Source organism: Eptesicus fuscus, chromosome 18, assembly GCF_027574615.1.
Source record: "Eptesicus fuscus isolate TK198812 chromosome 18, DD_ASM_mEF_20220401, whole genome shotgun sequence".
NCBI lineage: Eukaryota > Metazoa > Chordata > Mammalia > Chiroptera > Vespertilionidae > Eptesicus > Eptesicus fuscus.
In genome coordinates, this window is record NC_072490.1 from 8,119,703 (window position 1) to 8,138,037 (window position 18,335).

Below are 18,335 nucleotides of genomic sequence, written 5' to 3' on the forward strand. Positions count from 1 at the left end.
CCTCTGCCATCTCTCCCCCTAACTCGCGACCTCCTGCCTGGCCTGCCCCGAGGTGCGATGAGGAACCCGGGGGTCCGATTTCATCGTGTTTTCTCTGTGCCGAAACCCCAGAGGCAGAACCGAAGAGGGGTGGATCCTGGGCGTGGCTAGTGTCCAGAGCCTCGGCCCCGTCACAGAAAGACGCATCCGTTATGGAAATGCGCCTTTTTCTCCTTAAAAGGGACCAAATGAGCGTCAAAATGTGTGGCCCTGCTCTTAGAAATAGCAGTTCCTGAAAAAACAGACTCATCTGATGTTTATCATCTCAGAAGATTGACTAACTTGAAGTCTTGCCTTTTTTATACAGTCATGTGCCATTTAATGACCTTCAGTCCGAGACGGACCACACACACGACGAGGGTCCCATAAGATTAACAAGGAGCTGGAAACGCCTACCACCTAGTGACATCATAGCTGTCATAACGTCGCAGCACAACGCGTTACCGTTGTGGCGGTGCTGGTGTAAACAGACCTCCTGCACGGCCTCTCGTATAAAAGAATCACATACAGTTATGCACAGTATTTTATACTGGACAATGACAATAGATGACTTGGTTACTGGTTTATGTATTTAGTATACTTTTTACCATTTTTCAGAGTGTCCTCTCTCTACTTAAAAAACACACAAGTTTACTGTTAAACGGTGTGCCGTGTCACGCCGGCAGCAGCCCCACATGCCCCCGTTTTACCGCATCTCTTGATTGCGCGGTTCGCTTGTGTTGGCGTTAACCTCCTGTGGTTCTGTACAGCAGCTCGCGGGACAGGTTCGCAGCCTCGGAGCAATAGGCTCCACCATCCAGGCGTGTGTACGCGCACTCTGCGATGTTCACACGGTGACCAAATGGCGTAATGAAGCATTTCCCGAAGTGTGGCCCTGTCATTGCGCGGCACATGGCTGTGTGTGGCTAGTCAAGACGTGCTCATTCCACAGATACTCGCTGAGCCCTGTTAGGTGTAGAGTAGACAACACTGCCCCCTGGGTTTGCATTCTAGCGACGCTCGTGAAAGAGAACTAGCCGGGAGACCGCACTACTTACGTGCTTTTATTTGTAGGCCAAGCTTACGGGTGGGGGCGGGAGGGAGAGCGGTATCTCTCCCGCTAGCATCCCTGTTAGGACACAAGCATGTGTTAGAGCCCTGACGTCCGTGGGTGGGGAGTCTCCTGCATTCCAGCCAACACCCTAAGAAATACCTGGGAGGCACAGGATGGCAGGGTGCTTGGGCGCTCACGTGGGCCAGCTACCTTCTCGGCTTCTCCGCTGATCGTTTGGGGAGGGTTTAACTCCAGGGTCGCTCCTGCACTTGCTCATTCACGGGCGATGTTGTGCCTTCTCCCCAGTCACCAGAAGCGAGTCTTCGAGACCGTGAGAAACATCAACCAGGTGGTCAAGCAGAGGTCTCTGACGCCCTCCCCCATGAACATCCCCGGCTCCAACCAGTCCTCGGCCATGAACTCCCTCCTGTCCAGCTGCGTCAGCACCCCCCGGTCCAGCTTCTACGGCAGCGACGTCGGCAACGTCGTCCTGGACAACAAGACCAACAGCATCATCCTGGAAGCCGAGTCGGCCAACCTGGGGTGAGCGGCAGGAGCTGGTGCTCTTGTGTCTTGGAGGCAGATGGGTGTGGGGTGAACGCAGGTTCCATCACCAGAGGAGGGAGGAGACCGAGAGGAATGGCCTGAAAAATACAGACCCTTCAGTTCTCAGACGCGTTTCACCGACCCGCCGAGCCCATGCTTAGCCTTGACGCCGATCTTTTCGCCGGTCTGAAGGGGTAGGCGGGACGCGGCAGGAAGTCTGCCGCTCTGTCAAGTGCCGACCGACGGGCAGGATCGGTGCATGTGTGTTTCTGTTCGTCTTCACTGGGAAGGCTACCGCGTAGACCTGTGTGTCACGGACCCTTTTGTGGCTGGGATGTTCGAAAGGTTGAGGGGCGCCAGGCTCTCTAGCTCATGACCAGAATCTGGTTTGCTTCGGAAGGTGGGGTGCAGGGCGCCCCGCAAGTGCCCGCCACACCGGGGGTCCCTGGGTGGCCCTTCCTCCCCAGGGGTCGCCCCTCTCCAGCCTGAAGCCCTTCAGAACCCCGCCCCCCCGACGCATTGTCTACTTACTGTGTGCACACGATTCCTGTGACTTCATAACAGGAACGGTTTTTCTGACCAGTTGGGTCAGACCGTTGGGAAACGGCTTGGTCAGGACAGTTTGGAGCTTTCAGCTCCTTCCATTCAAGAAGAAAGAGGAGAGTCCCCTGAGCCTGCTGCCCTTCCTGTCACTAGGAACCGCAGCTGAAGAAGGCTTCTTCCCCGGGCGGGTGTTGAGAGGATTGGATGTTACGTCGTGTGTGCAAATTTTCATTCTGCCTGAGTGCTTTCTGCCTCTGCTCCCCCCTGCCCCCAGCCTCCCCCCAAAAAAAAACCAACAGAGGGAATTAGTTCTTCAGGATAGGCATTGTTTCCCTTTTTTGGGTTAATCCTCACCAGAGGATCTTTTTTTTTCCATTGCCAGAGAGTGGAAGGGAGGGAGGAGGGGGAAGAGAGAGAAACATCTATGTGAGAGAGAGACACTGATTGGTTGTCTCCTGCACGTGCCCGGTAGGGGCTGGGGAACGAACCCGCAATCCAGGTACGTGCCCTTGACTGGGAATCGAACCCAAGATCCTTCCGTTCACAGGCCGACGCTCTAACCACTGAGCACACCGGCCAGGGCTGCTTCCCCATTTTTTGCCTGCATCTCAGCGGCTTGCTGTGGTTTTCCTTAGACTGCCCGTAGTCACCCTTGCACATTCGGCAGGAAGGCCTCATGGTGTGCTGTGCAGCGCCCCTTGCTGGGTGTGCCACACTCACCCGTCTCCCCTCCTTCCAGAAACAACGAGCAGAGCAAGAAGCCGGGGACGCCGGGCACGCCGGGCTCCCACGACCTGGAGACGGCGCTGAGGCGGCTGTCCCTCCGCCGGGAGAACTACCTGTCGGAGAGGAGGTTCTTCGAGGAGGAGCAGGAGCGGAAGCTCCGGGAGCTGGCGGAGAAGGGCGAGCTGCTCAGCGGCTCCCTCACGCCCACCGAGAGCATCATGTCCCTGGGCACGCACTCCCGCTTCTCCGAGTTCACCGGCTTCTCGGGCATGTCCTTCAGCAGCCGCTCCTACCTGCCCGAGAAACTCCAGATCGTCAAGCCGCTGGAAGGTGATCACCAGGGGCCCCGGCCCCTCTCGGTCCTGCTCGGGGACTCCCTGTGGGCTCTGATCCACCACCGGCCCTCGGGGAGTGTCTGTCACGCCTACTCCTTTTTCTTCCGGGACAGCCACCCGCGCTGCTGGTTTGAGTTCCTCTGAGGGACTCTGGCCCAGACCCCCAGCCCCCGTGCACGTTTGGAGAAACACATACAGGCACCCACGTCTAACCCTGGCCAGGAAGCCGGCGAGGAGAGCGTGCCCACGTTGGCTCTCTAGTTCTCTCGCTTTTGCATTTAGATCCTTAGAAATACAAATATTTTTGAGAGCCGGAGGCACTGCTCACGGACTCAGAAACTCCTTAGGCCCTGCCCCCTAGGTCTGAGCAGCATCGAGAATTCCTGCTTTGGCTTCTCAGAAATGTTGGTGTCAGGGAGGGAGGGAGGGAGGGAGGGGTGCAAAGCCAACGCTCTCAAGTTTTCTCCGTAACCACGTGAAAGCGGTTTGCAGTTTGTCTTGGCAATTTTGTCGGCTCATGCTCTGCTTCCATCTTCAAATAGTGTGGCTTTCTTCCTGTGTCCTGTTCCGAGCAAGGCTCCCAGACCACCACGCTCTGGGGGCCAGGACGGGGTGGCTGTGGGGGCCTGTGAGTTCTGTGCCTTCCTCATCCTGCCTTTTCCTGGGGGCAGTTCCCTTTTTGCTACCGGGGGGCACCCCAGATGATTAAACTCCTGGAAAAACGCACCTGTTTTTCTTTCTGTTTCCTCTAAGCATTATACAGTGTCTGCCCTTTCCCTACCACTACCCTTTCCCTGCCACATCTTTGTATTTTTTCATTTTTTTTTTTTACCCCTGTACTTTGGAAACCCGTGTGAGTTTGAGAAGGTGTCTTAGAATTCTGTTATTACATTTCTAATGAAAAGCCAAATCAGAATTTCTGTGAGGCAGTATTCCTCAACTTTAAAAAAAAAAAATCCCCCCCTTTAAAGGAGCTGATGTAGATGTCTATTCCCCCTGAGAATGTAATACCACAGATACACCGTTTGTGTGCTATATGTGTATCTGTGCTCTGTGCCCGAAAAGAGTAGATTCTTTTTGCCCCACAAGAGCCGATCTTCAGCCCCTTGGGGGCAGTGTCTCCCCTGTTGGGGATTCCTGTCATAAGATGAGGTTGTGCTTGTTGAAGACCCAAGATAAGTGGGGTTCCACATTCTCCGAAGGAAGGAGGAGGGGCGGGGGGGTATGTTCTTTTTTCCATGCTTATTTTTTTTTTTTTTTTTTTTAAATATATTTTATTGATTTTTTACAGAGAGGAAGAGAGAGGGATAGACAGTTAGAAACATCGATGATAGAGAAACATCGATCAGCTGCCTCCTGCACACCCCCTACTGGGGATGTGCCCGCAACCAAGGTACATGCCCTTGACCGGAATCGAACCTGGGACCTTTCAGTCCGCAGACCGACGCTCTATCCACTGAGCCAAACCGGTTTCGGCTTATTTTTTAATTGTATAAGTGAGGTCCTTCTTAGATTTCAAAAAAGGGATGGCTCTTTTTTTTTCTTTTTTTCTTTTCATGTTTATTCAGTTGTAAGCTTGGTGATTGTTTTCTGATCCACGATGATGTCTGTTTTTCTTTCAATAAAATCTTCCATTTCTGCAATTTTGCTTTCTGCCTATCTTTTATTTATTTATTTTCTCTTTTGTCTCTCAAAGATCATTGGAGTTTATCATCTCTATCTTGTCTGCTTTCTATATTTGACTTTGTGTTTCATTAGCTCATCAAAGGATATGTTTTTTGGATCCATTTTCCAAGCATTATTGCAGGAAGAGATTTTTTTTTTTTAATTTATTTTGACCAATACATCTTTTTTTTTCTTTTCTTTTAGTCTTGTGACTTAGGCAGCAGTCTTTCTGTGATAAGTTAATGGAATAAGAGGAAATCCCTTTAGACTTGCAAGATAAATTTCACCTATAGTACCCTGCTCATCCAAACGCTAAAACCACTACCATTAAGAAGTCATGTCTTATCACTATGGCTGGTAACACATCCTCACAACAGAAGTCCCTCTGGCTCCATTTGGTAGTTCTCGGACTTCTTTGTTGTTGAAAACACAGTATTTTATTTCTTCCTCCCCCCACAACTAGTTTTCGTGTTACTAAGTTGACTTTGCCCAGGTGCACGGCTGGCATGGAAATCTGCCCGACCATGAGTTCAGCGCGGCTGTAACTGTGACCGTGGGTCAGTCACCTCACCTTGTTGAGCCCCGCTTTCCCGTACTTGTGAAGTGGGGCTCGCATCTGCCGCACGACATTGTCATGAAGAGTAAACGGGATGTGCTTTGTATTATGCCCAGCACCCTACTTGGGGCTAATCAAAGCTTAGGCTCCCCAAACTGACCCCTGTTGTAGCAGCTCAGGTCTGACGTGGCCCTACCGGTGTTGAGACCTGGACCCGCGTTGTGCCGGGGCCACACTCTGACATCACCTCTTTCCACCGGCCCCCTCCGACGCTGGTAGGATTCCCGTGACCTCCAGTGACCCCGGTAACTGTACCTGCGTGGAAGCCACAGGAGACGGTGGCTGGGATCACAGCAGACAGCTGATCTGCGTCTTCCGTCGCCGTCTCCCGGCCTGCTTCATTCATTGGGCTGTCCGCGTGTCGGAGGCGGCCAAAGCCGCCGGGCTCGGTGTGGAAGCACGCGGGCACTCCGGTTTCCTCGCTGACATTACGTGTTTTTGGCAGGTGACAGGCAACACGTTCGGACGAGGAGAGATCCGTGCGCGTTGCAAAGATGAGTCGGCAGCGCGTTTCCCTCCCTGAATTTTGCTCTCCCTTTCGGGTTAATTATAACCAAGACAGTATTTCCAGATAGACAAGGTGCTATGGGATTAGGGGAGAGCACACACCTCTGAGCGGTACGTTACCCAGCAGGTTGAGTTCTAACTTTTAGGCTCCGGGTGCTCCTCTGACATCAATGGGTTTGCTTTTCTTCTTCTTCTTCGAGGACGTGAATACTTTTTTTAGTTCGAACAGTGGGGTGTGAAAGGAAGGCAGACGGGGGAGGCGAGGGGCGGTGACCATAATGATGTTTTCTGTGCTGCCCATGCCCTGGTTTCATAGGATTTCATCTTGGTGCCGACTAGAAGCACGAAGGTTCCTCTCTCCACCTGCCCTGTTGCCTGGCCGCGGCCTCCTTCTCATGGGGCGGGAGGAGGGGGTGGTCGTGGGAGGTAGCTGTCAGTGCAGTCAGTCCTCCCTTCACGTCGTCCATAGGTTCTTGGAACTGCCCTGCCGGTGTGTCGTTGACCTGAATCCCGAGACTTGCCTCTGGGAGGCCCCTGGGCTGCTGGCCGAGAGGCAGTCTGTGTGGTTCAGAGGTGGGCACTGGAGCCAGCCCGGGTTTGAATCCCAGATTGGCTCTTGGCCAGCTGTGCAGCCTCTGGCAAGTTACTTTACCTCCCTGTGCTCAGTGTCCTCATCTGTAAAATGGGGACAGCAGGGTTATCGTGACGGTGAAGTGAGTTCGTCAATGTAGACCTCTAAGGAGAGTGCCTGGCTCTTAGTAAAAGCTGCTTGATGAGTAAGGGAGGCCTGAGTCTTGGGTAAAAATCTAAGTCCGTGCATCATCTTGCAGCACAATCTTTCATTTGTAATCTCACTACCTTTCCTGGGCTGTGTCTTGTCAGGGAACGCAGATAACCCCCCGCACTTCCGTAGCCTCCTTAACTCCAAAAGCAGGCCCTTTGCAGCCTCATTTCTCCCGGTAGCCCATGCATTGGGGTGGGAGGGGGAGAGGGGGGCAGTTCGTTGGACAGGAAGATCGAGGTGCATGGACTCTGGGCCCATGCTCCAGCCTCACCGAGTTCTTCCCCAGAAGATGGCAAACATCTCGAGCCCCTTTCTCGACAGTGTCAGCTTTCCCGTTCTTCCCCTTCCACAAGTAGGGGCCACGTTGCTCCTGGGCGTGTCTCATCATCCTTCTAAGACCCACACATGCAGGCCGAGCTGGAGGCCGTATTCCCCATGTGCTTCTGCTGCAGGAGTGTGTCTGTGCCTCCAGCAAACACATAGGCAGGGGGCCATTGTGGGTGATGAATGGGGGCCCCCGGGGCGGGGCGTGAGAAACCCCATCAGCAGAAGTGTGTGTGTGTCTCCCGGCAGGCACGGGACACCCACCTGGAAGGGTTACTGCCCACCATTTATGCATCTCGCTGGCTGGGGCGCTGGTGTCCTCGCTTGTGTTCAGACCCGTGGATTGGGGTGTTGGGGGAGGGGGCAGAGACTGCAGAAAGAAGCTGGCCTTGAGCACTGAGCCCTGGCTGGGCCGCCACTGGTTCAGTGACTTTGCAAAGTCCCGTCACTTCCTTGAGCCTCCGTGGGTAATCACACTTACCTCGTAGGGCAGGGCAGCTTTGAGGAGGGAGTTGATGTAACACACCTGTGAAGCTAGCTGTCACGCAGGCGTGCCTCGGGACGGGGGAGCTCCTTGTAAATGTGATGCTGCGGCCCCTGGGGCTCAGGACCCCACAAATGGGTCTCAGCGTGTGTGCAAAGCCCTGGCCGCGTGCACACCGCGACGCTTATATGGGAGATGCTTATCTGAGGATGAGGACCGCAGCCAGAGGCCAGGGTTTCCCGTCGGCACTGCTGGCAGTGGGGGGGCCAGGTCACCCTTTGTCGTGGGGGCTGTGCTGTGTGTGTGGGATGGACCTCAGCATCCCCGGCTTTGCCCACTGGGTGCCATTGGCGTTTCCTGCCACAGCGGTGGCAACCACAATGCCTCCAGGCATCTGCAGGTGTCCCTGTGGAGAACCTCTGCTCTAAGGGAGAGAACAGGCGCGCGGTGCCCTCTGGCACGGCCGTCACCTCTTTTACACGATACTCCTTCTCCTTTTTGCATTTGGAATATCTCCTGTTTATGGCCCATAGATTCCGGGTAAGTAGGTTGCTGCCGTTCTGGTGCGAATGAGACAGACCTCAAAGCGGGGCCCAGAAAGTCTTCTGAACATGTGCAGGCGGCGTGGGCCCGTGTTTTCCTCTCTTACGTGGATTTGAGATGCCCATGGACGAAATTCCTTCATGGCTCCTTGGCTGAGATTGCCCCACGGGAAGTTACTTTCCAGCTGGGATGAGAGGTGGGGCCCTCGCTGCCCCTTTCCCCACCCCAACCCCCCCACCCCCCGCCCAGATCTGGAGCTCCTGATGGATGAGCGAGGGTTCTCTGCTTCTCGGTCACATTCCTGGTTGGCTTCCTGACCTCACCCCCTGCCTGTCCCTTCTGTTCCATCCTGACTTCCCGAGCTGCTGGCTCCGGCGTCCTCCGCTCCCCTTTCTGACGGGGCAGCCCGGTGGCCTGGAGGGGTTCTTGCCCACCCAACAGAGGACACCATTGGTGACCCAGCGGTGACCGACCAGGAGGCCATGTGTGCGGAAGGCTCTTGCTTGCCCATGCCCGAGACCCTCTCAGAGTCTGTCTGGCGTGTGGAACATGTATTTGTGTGGTTGACTTCACCTGGAGAAGGGGGCCGGACCGCCCAGCCTCACGGGCCGAGCACCCGGCGTACCAGGGCCACACCAGGTGTAGCAGGTGTTCCCAGGCGGCAGAATCGCGGCCCAGAGCAACGTGCTAAAGGTTCTGGGACGACCCTCCGTAGATGCACGTCTGAACGCAGGCGTCCCGAGCACACTTGGTCTTGGAACGCTTCTCCTTGTGAGCACCTGTGACGCCGCCAGGTCCTTAGGGACACGCGCTGGTGTTATTACAGACCTTGCATGGCGTCATCTGAGTCCCAGGGTCCGGTGTCACTGAGCAGATCGGCTCCTCGGCCTCAGGCCTCTGTGGGGACAGGCCAGGTCCTTCCATCACAACCCTGTAAGGCCGGTCCCCATCCCTAAACCAGAGGTCGCCGGCAGATACAGAACAACTAAGTAAAGGAGGCCATGGCGGTGCCCTACCCACCTACCCCCCGCCCATCATGTGCCGTTTCTGTTTCTTTCTGCCTTTCTCTCCTGCGGCGCCTGGGCTCGGCTTGACATTGTCCCAGCCTGCTCTGCTGTGTCCTCCTGTCCCCCGCAGTGTGTGCCCCGCGGTCAGACAGCTGTCCCCGCCCCCAACCCCCTTTTGTGTATGTTCGGCTTATTTTTTACCGCTTCTATTTCTAAAGTGATTCTGTGTTGGATTTGAGGGTTAACATCAGTTGATTTAAAATAAAGTGTTTGTCTCAAACACAGTATGGCATGAATTTTACTTAAAAAATATTTTTTTTATTCCTTAAATTGGTGCCCTTAAGGCAGTCTTAGCTGCTATTGCAAAGGGAGGGGGAGGCAGCGCCCCCTGTGTCCCTCCCAGAGGCCACCTGCTCAGGTCCTGGGGCTCAGGTCCTGGGGCTCAGGTCCTGCTGGGGCCCCGAGGGTGGTGGTGAGCGGCCGTCGGCTTAGACTTGCATCCTAACCCTCTTCTCCCTGCCCCGTTGCCCGCCTCCTCTCCTGCCAGGTTCTGCCACCCTTCACCACTGGCAGCAGTTGGCCCAGCCTCACCTCGGGGGCATCCTGGACCCCCGGCCCGGTGTGGTCACCAAGGGCTTCCGGACGCTGGATGTAGACGTGGACGAAGTGTACTGCCTTAACGACTTTGAAGAAGATGACACAGGTGACCACATTTCCCCCCCGGGCCTAGCTACCTCCACGCCAGCACAGCACCCAGAGACCTCAGGTGAGAGGTCCCGAGCGCACGTGACTGTCGCAGGCGGCAGAAGCTCCCCGAGCCGGCCTCAGGCTTTCCGTGAAGAGATGCAGGAGCCAGCGGCCGCGGAGGAGGAGGAGGAGGAGGAGGAGGAGGGGTCTGGTGAGGGCACCGAGATAAGTCCTGTACACCCGGCCCCTTTACCGGAGGCAGCGTTCTGGGCCATTCTCACCTCTGTCCCGAGCACCATCCGTAGTGGCTCTCTGTCTGTAGCTTCCGCGCGTCCGTGTGGGTGATGATGGAAGCATTCCCATTGCGCAGTTCTGTTTCTAACGGACAGTCTGACGCCTCCTTCCTAACACATGGGCCCAGCTCCCTGCCCGTCTTGGAGGTACACGCCCAGCGGGGCTCTGGACACCGGAGCAGGAAAGGCTGCTAAAAAGAAGTGGATTCTTGTCCCCACCCTCATTCCCGGAACACCAGGCGCCCACCTAACCCCCGCTCCTGCTATGGGTCTCTCCCCGTGTCTGAGGGACAGATCCTTGAGTCCCCTGGCCATTTCCACGCTGAGCTGAGCTGAGCTGGGCAGTTTCAGGGGAAATGATGAGTTCCGGGTCGTTCCGAAGGTGAATGAGACCCCGTTACCCGCATGCCGCATTGGAGTAGGAGAGAGCCCAGAAAGTGTGCGGGATTTTAGACGCCACTCGGTCAGCCTTTGTCCTTTCCTAACTTGAATGCAGGTGTCTGTGCCCCTTCCCAGCATGCTTGCTCAGAGTGGGTTTTTAAGAAGTGTTGTAGCAATGCTCCTGAACCACACCAAGCCCGAATGATGGCAGGAAGCTGTTCCAGAGAGAGGCGCAGGATGAATCTGGAAAGCTCATGGCCCGTCTCCCCTCTAACCCCCCCCCCCCCCATACTGTCCCAACAAGCATGCAAGCCGTGGCCGTGAGTTGATGGAACTGCCCACGTCCCAGGTGCACTGGCTTGAAAAGCTTCGTGCTCGGGGCTTGGGGTCCAGGGGCCAGACCTCCAGGACCTCCTGGCTGCTTGCGCTAGGAAGGCAGGGAAGCTTTGATGGGATAAGGGGAGAGACCCAGAAAAGGATGGGTCAACCAATGTCTTCACTCTCATGACAGTTCCGAGTCACCAAGCTTGAAAAGAGGATGTCCATTCACCTTGGTGGGTCTTTTTTATTTTTTTATTGATTTTACAGAGAGGAAGGGAGAAGGATAGAGAGTTAGAAACATCGATGAGAGAGAAACATTGATCAGCTGCCTCCTGCACACTCCCCACTGGGTATGTGCCCGCAACCAAGGTACATGCCCTTGACCGGAATCGAACCTGGGACCCTTGAGTCCGAAGGCCGACGCTCTATCCACTGGGCCAAACCAGTTAGGGCCATCTTGGTGGGTCTTGATTTTCATTCATGAAGGCCGCCACGTTCCCTATGCAGTGCAAGGCCCGACAGAGCCGAGGTTCTTGGTAGCCTCTCCCAGCCCCTGGCTGAGTTCAGAGGCCTATGGCCAAGGGGCATTAGGGGGGACCAACTTTCCTTTTTTTCTTTAAATTTAGAGGTCTCATCAAGTTCAAAGGATTTGTTTAGCAAACGGGTTTATTTATGGCTTATTTTCTTTTCTGTAGCGGATTAAGTGACCAGGTTAAGCTTGGAGGGGATGACAGTGCTTATTGTGTAGTATCTTCACACTTCAGAGAGGGAGCCCAGGGTGTTGTCACCTCCCTTCGTCAGGGGCACCAGGAAGGCAGACAGTAGTTCAGGAAACACAGCGTCTGCTGATCCTCGCAGCTAAAGTGGGAGGGAATCATGTGTGTGAGATGGCCCCTCCCTGCAGCCCTACACCTGGAGCAGAGGTCTATCTGGACGTTTAAAGACGCACCTTTAAGTTGTACAGAAGGAGTACAGCTTAGCAAGTCAGCCGAGAACTCCCAGATGGAGGGAGAGAGGGGGCCGAGGATGAGGACCTGAGTCCTGACGGCTTTTCTTACCAAAACAGAGACGTAGTTCTTGCTTCTTCCCTCCATACTCAAACCCGGCAGCAGATCCATCCCAGCACCTCGGAGGAGCGGTTGGAAGTGAGCAACCCTAACAGAAGTGCGTGGATTTCGGAAGAGAATTCAGGGACGGTCTGATTGTTTAGACCAGAGTTTTCAGGGGCTTGTTTTCCGGGTGAGAGTCGTGAAAAGCTCAGTGCAGAAAGGAAAGGCACACGCAATGATTTGACTCTCTTTTTTTTTTTTTTCTATTAATGGGAAGGACAAGACCCTTTCAATTCTTGGAATGAAAGAAGCAGGTCACTCTGAGTCCTGACCCCAGAGGCCCCGAGGGGCACTAGGCACACAATCTTGGAGTCAAGGGTGGCCACTGAGCTTCGGCAGGAAGGCCTGGGTATCTTCCGTCTTGGCGTGTGTATCCAGGCTGGTCTGGTCCCCTCCATGCTCGGGCTCTTCTGTCTCAGGAGCTGCCACCTGCCTGGGAAGACTGAGTAGGGAGAATCTTAGAAGACAAAGGTGATTCACCTGCTTTTCTTGCAGCTGGATGATGGAAGGAAATTGGGAAGTCTTGTGTATCAGGCACTTTTGTCTAGAGTCTGCTGTCTCATGGAGAAAAATTTTTGAGTGCATATTGAAAAAAAATTATTAACATATTTTCATGTGTTATCTTTGTATCATTATTTTTTGTGTTTTTTTTTAAATAATCCCATGTCTTGAAAACGATGAGTCCTTGTTTTCATATTTGTAAATAATTTAGATAATTAAAGTGGATTGTTTAAAACAATTTTAGATTATAGTTTTACTTTATTTCAGTGACATTTTATGATTTAATTCATCTAGAAAGGGCACCTTATCAGAAGAGGGAGTCTTCTTGTATTGCTTGTGCTCTGAGTTTTATGTGTTCATGAGCAGGGAAGAGCCTGGTGTGGTAAAGGGTTAGATCAGAGTTTTAAAGTATGCAGCTGTGATGGTAGATGTTTGGACGGACAGTTCAGTTGAATTTTCTTGAATGCCTTGATCTTTAAAGGGGAGAAGGAGGTGGGGTTAAAGCCACAGAGATAGAGTGAAGATCAGTTTATTTTAATACTCAAGACATGTGGAGTCCATTTCAAGGGGAAGGGGATACCCTAAAATAGGCTCATACAGATAGACAGATCATGGCAGCCTTCGGACAGCAGCCGTGTGGGGCTGTGCCTCATCTCTGGTCGCATTTTCTATCTGACAGCTGTGTGGGCTCATGTGAGGGGTCGTTTAAGGACCGGATGCCACAATGGACTTTAGAGAGGAAAGTTTCTGCTCTCCCAGCACCTTACCAGCCTTCCTCCCTGTGGGTGAGGGAGGATGGGCACCATTCAAAAGGACTGACGTGCATGAGCAGGTGTGTACACATCTGACCATGGCTGGCCAGACTAAAGAGTTCCAGGCATCCTCAGGTCCCCCCCCAGTGTACTTGCCTTGTCCCTGCTTCCTTCCTCTTCTCACCATTAGTGCCATGGGCCGTGGAGAGAAGGCGGGCTTTCTTGCCCATCCCCCCTAGAAGCCCGAGTCTCACCAGCAGCAATCACCAGGTCTCCGTATCAGTCACCAGGTCTACGTAGCAATCACGGAGTCTATAGCAATCACCAAGCCTAGTAGTAATCATCAGGTCCCTGTAGCAATCACCAGGTCTAGTAGAAATCTCCAGATCTACTAGCAATCACCAGGTCTAGTAGCAATCACCAGATCTAGTAGTAATCACCAGGTCTAGTAGCAATCACCAAGTCTAGTAGTAATCATCAGGTCCCTGTAGCAATCACCAGGTCTAGTAGAAATCCCCAGGTCTACTAGCAATCACCAGGTCTAGTAGAAATCCCCAGGTCTACTAGCAATCACCAGGTCTAGTAGAAATCACCAGGTCTACTAGCAATCACCAGGTCTAGTAGAAATCACCAGGTCTACTAGCAATCAACAGGTCTAGTAGAAATCACCAGGTCTACTAGCAATCACCAGGTCTACTAGCAATCACCAGGTCTACTAGCAATCACCAGGTCTAGTAGAAATCACCAGGTCTACTAGCAATCACCAGGTCTAGTAGAAATCACCAGGTCTAGTAGCAATCACCAGGTCTACGTAGTGTACTTGCAGATAACCCCCAACACAGTCTGCAGGGGCCTCTAGGCCATCGCTGGAGATGGGATGGGGGTAGGGTGCCAGGCACCCCCATGACTGGTGCAGCAACAGGATCCCAAGCACCCAGTTTTCCAGTTGGTACCAGGTTTCCAGAGGAGCCTAGCACTCAGAACCCTTTCCCAAGTGCACCTCTCTAGGCAGAAAGAGACGTTGGTTGGATCAGAGAGTGGTGAGCAGGGTGCCTGTCGCCCTTACAAGCCCTCCAGCGCCCACTGCTGCTGCCTGAAGGGTGTGTGCTCACACGTGCCAGGCTTTCAGAGCAGAAATCCGCACACTTACCCCCAGTACGTAGTTCACCAGCGCAGAACTCGAATAATCCAGGACTAATTAAGTGTCAAGGTGATCTCTGACCGATGAGGATTTTGTGCCAGTGTCAGAACCTGGGGAAGGAGGAACACTTGTAGCAATGCTCCTGAACTAAGGAAGGATTAGGGGTTTGTTGAATAAAATCCCGATGAAGCCCATTTACTCTCTCCGCACAACTCTGAGGAAAAGTCAGGCTGAGAGGAAGAATGAGGGTTTAAGCAGGATGTCAGAGCATTGAGTCCAAGAACCCGTGTCCTCGGAGCCCCGAGTGAGCAGCACTGGGGCAGGGCCCTGTGCGGTGGGCCGGCCCCCGCCCCTGCCCTGTGTCCTTCCTGCACCCAGGGTGGTAGGAATCGGCCCGGAGCGGCTCCGTGGCCACACAGGGAGCCCCGAGCGACTCACTCACTGTCCCTGTGTTGTGTCCCAAGGAAGGGAGGTGCTGCAGCGGCCGGGCAGGCGGTGACACGTTCGGAGAGAGCTGACGGGTCCAGGTGTCCCAGCGGTATTTCCGAGGGGGTCCAGCCTCTGGCTTTGGCACTCTTGATGCGGGTTGATCTTCCTTGGTCTTCTAAAGCCATCTCTTCCTTCCGGGGGGACAATGACTTCTGGATTTTAGCAGCCTTCTCCTCTCCCCAAAACCCATTTGCATTCGATGGGTTTTGCTTCTGCTGATGCAACTGTGTCTCTGAAATGTCCACCTTACACCCCCTGTTGCAATCGAAGGTCCAGATGTGGGGGTGGGGGGGAGGTGGGCCTCGAGTCCCCTTGATTTGATGTTCTGGCCGTGCGTTTAAATGGGGCGCGCTTCTGGTTTCCCATCCAGCCTTGCTTTTGTTCGCTTTCTTTTTCAAATGTTACCTGTCTTTCACGTCTTTCGCCTTAATAACTTCCGTGTACCGCTTTTTCCTCCCTCCCCCCGCCCCCCCGCCCGGATAACCCCCTGCGTTATTTGGGTGCCTTTCCCAGCTGTCCTGTTGCTTTTGTTTCTAGACCTCATGGCAGTCCAAGACTCGTGATTGTTCGGTTGCCCTTTTCCGCAGCTTATTCCATTTTTGTTTTGCTCGCAGCAGTTTCTCGGTTATCCGAGTTCCTAAGCCATTCCATCCGTTGGTTGAGAAGCACAGATTCATAAAGGCTATTTTTATGTGCCTCCCCGCTCACCCCCCCGACGTGGCCTGGAGCTCCCTGTGGTTGAGCGTTTGCTTCCGTGGCCGTGGCGCTCACTGGCTGCCACGCCAGGGGCCACGGGAGCCTCCCTGGACCCAGAGAGACGGGCCGGACCATAATAATCAGGACACACCAGCCCCGCGTTGCTCCCGGAGTCACCGCCGCCATTTTTGTGCTCTGGCTCTGTCCTGCCTGCCTTCAGTTTGCGTGTCTCCAACATTTTTTTGTTTATTTGTGTCATCTGGTTTCCAGTTGGGTTTTTTTTTGTTTTGTTTTGGTTTTTGCTTTTGTGTTTTTAAAGACACAATCACTCATGTGTGCATCTGGGTCTGGAGCACCCATCTCCTCTGTTTTGCCTTCCTTTGGGTCCAATCCAAGAGAAAACTTGCCATAAAGAGCTGGAAGATTCTCGTTCGCTGCCTTTTGAATCTTCAGGGCGCTCATGGCCTCTGATGCTCGAATCCGTTTTCTCCCAGGAGGTCTCTGGGGGCTGAGCTGCTGCAGGGCGGGGGCAGGGACGGGGCGGGCGGGGGTACCCCGGTCCTTCATCGTGCATGCTAGTTGGAGCAGCATTTTTTCCTTTTTTGTTATTTTTTTAATGTTTGAGTTATGAGCGAGGATGACCTCTACAATCATGATGTCTCCCGTAGACCTCACTCCCCATCCCTCACCAGCCCGCTGCTGCATGGTCCTTACGCTTCTGTGATTGACTCTGCTCCAGCTCACAGCCTCCAGCCGCCTTAGCAACAACTCTGGAGACCGTCAAAAGGAAGTAAATTGGGGGAAACTTGTTGCCGTCTCATTTTCATGAAAATCAGACCTCCTGGAGACGCAGGAAAGCGGCCCAGGCTGGGGCTGGTGCTGCCGGCATCGCCGTGTCGGGCAGCACCACAGACAGCCCCGGGGCTGGTCTCAGCCACGTTGTTGCTGAGGCCGCTGAGCTCCTGTCCCCCCTGCAGACCACAGACCGGCAGTAGTGGAACCAGCCTCCCCGCGCCACGCCCCTTTTTGTGCAAACAGAAAAGGGAGCCCCGTGAGCCGCGCCCTGTTCCCAGGGGGCTCGCGCCTCTCCCCACCCGGCTCCCCTCCCCTCCCTTTGGCAGAGTTTGGCACCCCTTTGCCAGTGAAAAAGCAAAGCCAAGCCACAAAGACGGAAGCCGATTCTGACCTCTGAAGAGGGCAACCAAATTGACCCCCACGGGCCTCTTGGCCCCTCACGCTGGATCCACTACTGACCCGAGAACGCGATGCGCAGCCCTGTCCGGACTGGGTCGGAAGCGGGGGTCCGTGCCCTGCACGCCAGTGCTCAAAAGTGTGGCTGCTTTTGAGGGACCACCTTCGATGCAGAGCATTTGCGTTTCGCCTTCCTGGCCCAGACCCGGTTCACAAGGTAGCCCATCGCTTCTTGCATCTGTTGAGGGCCCAGCCAGATTCTCCTTTTCTCGTGGGTGTACTTGGATGCAAGACATATGTTTTGTCCCTCCCCCCTCCTCCAATCTAGCACACCACCCCGGGAAGTGTATGTCACAGACCAACTCCACCTTCACCTTCACCACCTGTCGCATCCTGCACCCTTCAGACGAGCTCACGCGAGTCACGCCAAGGTAAGGGACCCCAGGCCTGGGGGTGAGCAGGGCAGGGGTAGGGTGAGAGTGGGGGGGGCTCTCTCTGCGAGACGTAATGCCAAGGAAAGCCCAAGTAGAGAGGCTCATTGCACACCGCCTTGTCCAGCTGACGCCATCTCCGTAAGCGCCTGCAGGCTCCTGTACTGGGTCCCGTGTTTCCGTCTGACCTGAGGTCCCTGTTCATTCAGATCCAAAGTCCCTGTTCATTCAGATCCAAGGTCCCTGTTCATTCAGATCCAAAGTCCCTGTTCATTCAGATCCAAGGTCCCTGTTCATTCAGACCCATGCAGATAGAGGCTGGACCACCTTCTGTTGCCCTTTCAGTTGGTCACGGGAGATTCCCAGGCCCGAAGCCCATGTCTACTGGCATTTTACCTCAAAGTTTGCCAGTAGAGCCTGGAGTTTCTTCCCTGAGCCCCCCAAACCCTTGAGCCCCTGCCATAGACCGCAGGCACCATGCCCCACAGCTCCACGGATTGAGGTGATCAAATTTGAAGACCGGACCACGTGCCCAGCGTGGTCCATTTCCTTCCGGTGCCTCCGAGAAGCCATAGAAGTTGGCACCTTCTGGCGAGGGGACGTGTATGGCCTGGGGTGGTCTGCGTGGCTTGATTTCAGGCCTTCCACAGCTTCCGGTGAAAGGGAGTGACCCCTTTTCTCTGTGGTGCAAGGTGCCAGGGGGGTGAAGGCACAGCCGAGAAGGAGGGAGGCGAGCAGGGCCAGCGTGGAGGGAGCAGCCGCCCCGAGGCGCACCCTCAACTCTGAATAACTCTCCGCAGGTCATGTGAGGAGGACGGCGAAGCGGCCCCAGGCCCCGTTGAGCTGAGAGGAGATGTAGGGCAGACAGTGAGCCCACGGGCCAGGCAGGGGGTGAGCACACGCCAGCCGTGCCTGCCCCGGCAGGGCCACGTGGAAAGGGCTGTGTGTGTGCACGCGTGGCCGCCACTAACCCGGGACTTAGGCGTGGATGTGTCTCTGTGGTTGCGCCTGGCTAACTCGGCTTTGACGGTGGAGACCCCTAACCATCTAAACCCCCCAGTCGAGCCGAGCGCCAGCACTAATACAGGCCTAACCGAAGTTCTCACCGGAAGGGATCTCCACGTTGTAGCTTATCTTCCCCATCGCCCTTCCTGCCTCCGGACAACCTGGCTCTCCCATCCTCTGAGGATG

At 54.6% G+C, this 18,335-nt stretch overlaps 1 protein-coding gene across 4 annotated transcripts in view; it reads left to right on the forward strand.

Moving 5' to 3' along the window:
* Window positions 1-18,335, forward strand: part of TRAK1 (trafficking kinesin protein 1) — a 98,349-nt gene that overhangs the window by 75,674 nt on the left and 4,340 nt on the right. For 2 of the 4 annotated variants that reach the window (XM_054729453.1, XM_054729452.1), the window contains 4 exons: window positions 1,379-1,615; window positions 2,901-3,217; window positions 9,700-9,918; window positions 17,042-17,144. In XM_054729453.1, coding sequence (XP_054585428.1) covers window positions 1,379-1,615; window positions 2,901-3,217; window positions 9,700-9,918; window positions 17,042-17,144 — 876 coding nt within the window. Of the gene's footprint in view, window positions 1-1,378; window positions 1,616-2,900; window positions 3,638-9,699; window positions 9,919-17,041; window positions 17,145-18,335 lie in introns of those variants that run through there. The other 2 variants (XM_054729454.1, XM_054729455.1) reach the window with 2 other exon arrangements.